We start from the raw sequence: 7,591 nt of genomic DNA, 5'->3' as shown, positions 1-7,591 counted from the left end.
CCCACGGTATGAAACAATACACCATTTATAAAACTATAAGGAAACTATAGGTCAGGAAAAATATTTGAAACACATGAAAATAGTATACTATTCTAATGTTTTAAAAAAACTCAAAAATTCATAAGAAGACAACCAAGTGAAAAAAAACCAAATGGGTACAGGGTATTTTCAAAATGAGCCTCCTAGTAGTACCTCCTTCACCGCATTGCTATGAGGTTAAAAGGACAGCATATGTAAAGTGCATAGCACACAGTTCCTGTTACAAAAGAAATGCCCAATATGTTGTCCACCACTACCGTCACCACAACCACCACCGTTGCCACTGCTGCAATCCCAAGATGACTATCACTGCCACCATACCACCACCAGCAACTTAGTCATCATCACCACAGTGTAAAAGCCACCACCGATGTGAACCTCAGTCAACCCTGTAGGCCAGTTTCAACTCAGCTCCCCCCCAAGTAAATTCTCTACTTGTGGCGACCAATGATATATTACCTTTTCATGATTTTCTATTAGGATCTCAATGACAATGTTCTGAAACTTGATATCCATGATGGCTGCTACCGTTTCTTCCTGAGGACGCAGCAGGGTGGGTCCGAACACCACGCCAAGGTTTGCCACCGTCATCAAATTCTGCTTGTGGTTGTTAGCAACGCTGGTAGGAAGGAAAAGAAATGGCACAAATGAGAGAAACAGTGTATGAATGGACAGCTGACCTCCTGTACCTTTCCCATCTTCAGACGCCTCATCTGGTAGGAGCCAGATCTGGGGACATGTTCGGATGCCTCTGGAGTCCAAAGAGAGACTTTTCTACTATTTTCGTCTACCAAAGGTTCAGAAATCTCCAGTGTTTGGGCTGTTTTGCTATTTCAGGATACGACACTCCTTACAATTCCCATTTTGCCTAAAACAACCAACCAACCAACCAACCAACCAACCAACCAACCAAAGCAGCTTGCCTTCCAAAATGTGAACCTTTGCACATTTGAATCCCTATTCTGCAAATCCAGGTAACTGCTAATCCCTCTTAGTTACAACTTTTATACTTGGCTGCTGCTTAAACCGCTGTGATCATTAGCATTTTCTCTAGTGCAAATATTAAAAACTCCTGATGGCTTTAATACATTTGCAAATATAGGCCCAAAATAGACCTAATTTTTTTAAATGGGTAGATCTCGGTCAGGAAATTCAGCACTTTAGGCTCAAAGTATTAAAGCCCCATCATATTAGACACGTGGCTTACATTAAGCCAAACATTTCTGCATAAACAGAAATAAAAATGCACTACTGTACATCCATGTATATGGCTGTGTTTATACTGTCACTTACTCTCAAAGTCCAAGGAACACACAGGGTCAGGAGTATTGGGGCTGAGTAAACTGCTAAACATATACGCATATTTCTGGATAAACAACTACTCAAAACATATATCTGAACTCCACACCCAGGGCACCATGAACTAGCCATAAAATTTCATTGTTCATTTGCTGGCCCCATGTACAAAAATATACCAATTATCTATTGACAACAAATAAGTTAAAAGTTAAGGCCATTCAGTACTGTTAAGAAAATATTAGGAGCTTCCACCTAATATTTCCACCTGTTACAAGAAGGAAACTATTCATTACTAGAAACTAGAGAGAAATTGGGCAGAGATGGCAGTTTGCACAGACATACCTCCCTAGCATTTAGTGCTATTTGTACTGAGTATTTGTTTTTCACACAATTCTACAAATGTTTGCACTGTTTCTCTTGGATACTTCTATTTTGTAGGAGGAAAAAGAGGTTCTACTGCTTTAAGTGCTGGTTTTGAAACTGAGCCTTTACTGAACACTACAGTAACCAATTTTATCAGCAGATGTGTATTTTTCTTTTATTTTCTAGGGCTAAAAGTCTAATTTCATAAAAAGCTCCTCCTCTGAAAGGGATGGTTAAGTCTATGAAACGTGAACTGTGGAACAGCCCAGTCAGGAAGGGAACTTGCTTTCTGATTGCTAAACAATACCTGCAGCAAGGAGACGTTTCCACCGATGCCTTGGCCTGTTTCTGGTCCAAGTAATAATATTTTACAAACATTTTCTGAGTTCTAGCTGAATCTCCTGATGTTACTTATAGTTTTCCATTCTACCCAAAACTGTATCAGGTTTCTAGTCTGAAAGCCTTAAAGCAAGGGGAAAGGCTGGCAAAGGGGAAAGGCTTTGGTTCTGGGCCTCAGTCAATCAGCAAGTCTGCATATTTACAAGCTGCTTGTAACACCACTACTTTCAACATGAGTTCCTTTGTGCAGGAAGTGAATTCCATGCCTTTATACTTCCCCTCCCAAATAAGCCAAGTCAGTAGACTTACCCTCTTGCCACAAAAGTCCCTGTGTAAATGAATCAACAAGCTATTTATGTATGAAAGCACTTTTAAATTGTAGACCAATATAAAAATATACGGTTTGGACGATGATCACTTTCACCATCACGCTTCTCAACACAATCTGACTAAAGCAACAGCCTCTTAACAAGGCTCTCTGACTAGACTCTCTGGGTTTGGCTGCACCCTGCCTGCCACCACCAGCTACTGTCTACAACTTAGCTCCACTCAAGGCAGTCCTCTGTTGAAAACTACAATGGCCTCACACCTCACTGGGTCGCTGAGAGAGAACACAGTGACACAGTGTATGTGCAAGTGTTCAGCAACACTTGCACCGCTGGAATGTTCTGATAATCGTGACCATAAACCACTGGTGGGCTCCATTGTTTTTAATGTCAAACTCCTATGACGTAGCACAGCTTTTCCAACTCACCTCTAAGCCCTCTGTCACCTCCCAGCTCTGGGTCCCTGAGCAAGGGACTCACTCAATGTTTAAGCTTTGGGTTCCTCATCTTTTAAAAAAGGGTATGAGGGCTTCCCTGGTGGCGCAGTGGTTAAGAATCCGCCTGCCAATGCAGGGGACATGGGTTCGAGCCCTGGTGCGGGAAGATCCCACATGCCATGGAGCAACTAAGCCCGTGTGCCACAACTACTGAAGCCCACGCGCCTAGAGCCCATGCTCCGCAAGGAGAGAAGCCACTGCAATGAGAAGCCTGTGCACCGTAACCAAGAGTAGCCGCCGCTCGCTACAACTAGAGAAAGCCCGCACGCAGCAAAGACCCAACGGAGACAAAAATAAATAAATGAAATAAATTTTAAAAATTAAATTAAATTAAATTAAATTAAAAGGGGGTGAGGTGAATAATACATCTACTTCATGAGGTTGTTGTATCAGTTAAATGTGTTACCGTGTGGGAAATGCAGTGATGATTATTATAATCATTCACTACCCATCCTCTTTCCACTTTCACATCTATCTGCCTTTGTCAATCCGCTCCCTAGAACGTTCTCTTACCCTTCTTTCTTTGCTTGGCAAACTGTTGGTCTTCAAGGCACAGCGCCAATGGCTCCCTTCCCTTCTGAAGTCTCTGTCTAGTCTCTCCCCAGCCCTCCACCCCTCAATGAAGGCAGGAGTGTTGGCCCCTGGATTTATTACATGTTATTAAGGTCTCAACTACTGCCTTAGGATAGAGACCGTGCTTATTTTAGTGGGTAGCACCAGTGCTGAGAGCAGTGCCCGGCCCAGGAGAAACACAACAAATGTTCAATGAGGTGTTAAAAGACGACGGGAGTTTCTGAGTAGACATTAAACAATAATTCTCAACCCAGCTACTTACTCAGAAAACCTCAAATTATTATTGATGATTTTGGGGGAAGGTATCTCAACTCTCCCAACCTCCCTTTGCAAAGTCTGGAACTGTGTTCCATTTCTTAGATTGAATTAATGAGCAATAATTACTCCAATTTACTGGCCCAAATGACCAAAGGCATTTGGAAAAAAGCTATGGTAATTGTGGATAAGCATCTCTGAATATAAATACGCTTGAGGCTACCCAACGTAACTCATTTCCTTTTTAATGATCCATTTTATTTTAGAACTTAAAAAAACACATTGATCTAAGTCTTATGAAACTTTTGGGGAAAAAGGCTATACCTTTCATGACTAGCTACCATTATCTTTTGGCACACTGAGGTAACAAATTGATCTATCACTTGATTATTACTGCTCACAACTTGGTACAGCTATGTTCATTCCTCCAGAATGAATTATTAATGGCTGGAGATTGCTATGTATCCCAGAGAGAAAGGCACAGACCTCAGTCTCCGCTGGCACCAGCCATCCATTATAACTTGATGCATTTACCCATGTGTGGGAGGAGGGCTGGCAGAGCACTGGGAAGCCTGGTCTAGCCAAGGCCACGGGGCTCATTCATTAGTGAGGTCTATAAAACACAGAGAACTTGCTTTCCGGGTTGGTAACTGAGCTGCTTGAGCTCTTCCCCACACAGCCCAGAATGTCATGTTGAGTCTTGACTTAAAATCCACACACAAGAGTCTCTTATGCATCATTGCATATTCCACTGAGGGAGTCTTTGACAGGCCTTCCCTAGGTCCACGTGGACTCGTCTGTGGAGACTTCTAAGACAACTGCCAATTCTACAGACTTCCTTTGCAGGCGGCAGAGAAACAGTTTCCACATGAGATTTTAAGGGAAAGGCCAGTTCCTTTTGAGACTGTTAAGAGTTTGCCACATCAGCAGAGAAGCAGGGCATCTCCTGAGGGGCGTGCCTTCAGGGCAGTTGGTGGGGGATCAGCGCCCCATGTTCCCTGTGGTTCCCTAATGAATTACAGTTAATGAGGAAAGAGCATGTTCCAAGGAAAATGGCCACTGCCACCTTTGCTTCAAGGGAAAATGCATGGGGACTCTGGATTGGTCTGATGCCCTCTGAGAGGCAGAAGGAGGTAAATTGCTTCCAGATGAAGATGGTGGGCGGGGAGTACCATGAGGGGAAGAGAGTGGAGGCGACTCTTGCGGGGCCTGTAATGCAGGGATGCCCAGGCTGTTCTGGGGATCACATCTGTCTTCCTAGCATTTAAATGAGAGTCAGAGCTCCGGAAGTGCTGAGCGGTACTTTATAACCACAGACTGGTCCTGAGGTACCAACAATACCTAAGCCTGTCGCTAGGTCTGCAAATAGGTTTCATCCTGAGGCCTGCAGTGTTATGTTGAGGAGTGTTAAAGTTGCATCCTGGCTCCACTGGACACACTGTGGCGACAGATTAGCACTATCTGCAATGAACCAGATGGGTGGAGGTTACAGCACAGCAACACTTTTATCTGCCATCCTTTATTTGTTTGTTTCCGCTTCCAGTGTTAAGTAATGACAACTTCGACTTGTGAGGTGTTTTAGAGTTTACAGGAGCTCTGCAACACTTCTGAATGTTGTTTGAGCTTCATATAAGTCCAGAAGAGTAGCTCTCAAACTTTCTGACGACAACCCATGGTAGGAAACATATTTTCCCATATAACACTTCACTAGTACATACATACATATATACACACATAGAGAGAGGTACACACACATACATACTTGCATATCAGAAACACGAGTTACTACAAACACAAGTTTCAGAAACAGTAAGTGTGATAAATTCTGTTATTTTTTATTCTATTCTGGTCATTTTTCTGCTACTAAATCAATTTTACAATCCACTAATGTGTCATGACTTAAAATTTGAAAAATGCCATTCTATAGGTACGGAGTACAAATATTATTTCCAATTTATAAATATGGGGAAAAAAAAACCCTAAAGGAGACAGGATAGCACAGGGAGTGGAGTCATACAGAGATTCCCAGCTGGATGACAGGAGGCAGGTCACTTGGCTTCTCTAAACCCCTTTCTTCACCTATAAAACACAAGCAACAGTACCTACCTCATAAAGTTTAAGGATGATTAATAAGACTAGGTGAGTCAATCTCTTGGCCTGAAATAATGGCTTACTAAATGACAGCTAGTATTGTGCATGGTGGTGGTCAAGGTAGTGGTGATGACAGCGGTGAAAGGAGATGCAAGTGCCAATTTAAGTCACACTGTAAATTGGTGGTGTCACCTGGTGTCCTGCTTCTGCCTGGCGCAAGGAACCCTGTTCTCTTCCACCTGTATTTCAAGGGCTATTTTTCTCTTCTGGTTATCCTTTTTTTTTTTTCTCATTTCTTCTTTTTTAAAGAAAGAGTTTTTAAAAATTATGAAATACTTCAAATCCACAGAAAAATTCAAAATATATTATTACTTATTTTCTATCATTACCCTATAAGCACCTCACATGACAGGCTGAGAGCCGCATAGGAAGCTACAGCAAACCCACCACACTCACTTCGCCCTCAAGGGCACCAACTTGCCCCTGGCCTGCCTGGCAAGTCCTCCCCTAACCGCCCACCTGCCTGCAAAGCCCAGTTCTAGACACCTCCCTGACGGGAGGCCACACAGAGCTCTAAGTGATTATGTTCACAATCGATCCCGTGGGACATTTCTACCCTCACTGCTTCCCTTCTCACGAGTGTCTCAGGACTGGGGGCTGGATCCAGATCTTGGAGTGCATCCCCTGCAGCACACAGGCAGGCACTGGGTAGGCCCCAGGTTACCAATTCGGAAAGTAGTTGAGTGTGTGGGCACCTAAGCTGCAGTAAATATCACTTATCTCTCTACTACCCTCTCAGGGATAGAGAAGCTCCGAGCTCTGGGGCCAAGAAGGATTAGCTGGAAAGGAAGCTGCTGGAACTTATACTTTTTTTGTGGCTACCCAAGGCAAGTTTAGTCTCAAGGGTTGTCAGTGAGGCTCCTTCCACCAACTTCAACTTCATCCTTAGCACAGAGTGGGGAAACGGTGGGGGGAATCCTCACCACCACTGGCTGAGAGTCTTTTACTGAGTCAGACTGTGTGTGTGTGTTGCCTGGATACCACCTGAACTTGGTGAGACAGGACCAGTCTGGATGGTGCTGAGGAGGCTTCTGCCAAGGAAATCCATCAGAGCCATAAATACAGCTTTGCTGGGCTGTCCTGATGGCTGGCACCAGAATGAGAGGTTAAAATAAATGTTTCCGTGCACTTACTGGGGTCATGCTTACCAACCATACTTAATAATGGTTATCTAGTGAGAAGCCAGATTTGAAGCTTTGAATAACTGAATGCTGCTTATGATGGATACTTTTACCCAGTATAATCTTCAAGAGAGCTCCTTGAGACAAGTAGGTGAGACTATCACTGCCATTTTACAGATGAGAAAACTGAAGCACTGAGAAGTTAAGTAATTTGCCTGAGGTCACACAGCTAATGAAGGGCAGAGCCAGGAAAGGAACTCAGGGTGGCTGCAGAGCCCATCATCTTCACCTTAGCACTCTGCTGCTCCCACACAACTAAGGGTCAGTTCAGCTGGGCTGAAAGAGGCATTTTGTTTCCTCAGAAAATCCAACCACAAATGAATACATGGAGCAGTTACACGCTTGGGCACGTGGGAGGAAAAGTAGTGGTTATTAATAGAAAACAAAGCTGCTCCCTCATTCACCACCCACATCACTAAACTGGAAGAAGGAAAGAAAGAGCAAGAGAGAGGAAGAAAAAGCACGTATGCCTATTAGAGTGATACCGGGCTAAATATCATTTCTACTCCCTTCCTGAAGTGGCTTCATGCTTGACAAAAACATGAAAATGATGAACTGTCCCTCAAAT

The 7,591-nt window shown here is 43.5% G+C and overlaps 1 protein-coding gene across 2 annotated transcripts in view; it reads right to left on the bottom strand.

Annotated features, from left to right (window-relative positions):
* The window catches only part of ARHGAP26 (Rho GTPase activating protein 26), a 518,529-nt gene that overhangs the window by 107,253 nt on the left and 403,685 nt on the right, over positions 1-7,591 (bottom strand). For both annotated transcript variants that reach the window (XM_007466859.1, XM_007466858.1), the window contains exon 18: positions 499-658. In XM_007466859.1, the coding sequence (XP_007466921.1) occupies positions 499-658 (160 nt within the window). The remainder of the gene's footprint in view (positions 1-498; positions 659-7,591) is intronic.

Source organism: Lipotes vexillifer, unplaced genomic scaffold, assembly GCF_000442215.2.
Source record: "Lipotes vexillifer unplaced genomic scaffold, Lipotes_vexillifer_v1.1 scaffold99, whole genome shotgun sequence".
In the NCBI taxonomy this organism is placed as follows: domain Eukaryota; kingdom Metazoa; phylum Chordata; class Mammalia; order Artiodactyla; family Lipotidae; genus Lipotes; species Lipotes vexillifer.
Note: the sequence above shows the minus strand (reverse complement) of the source record. Positions and strands in the feature narration are given on the sequence as shown.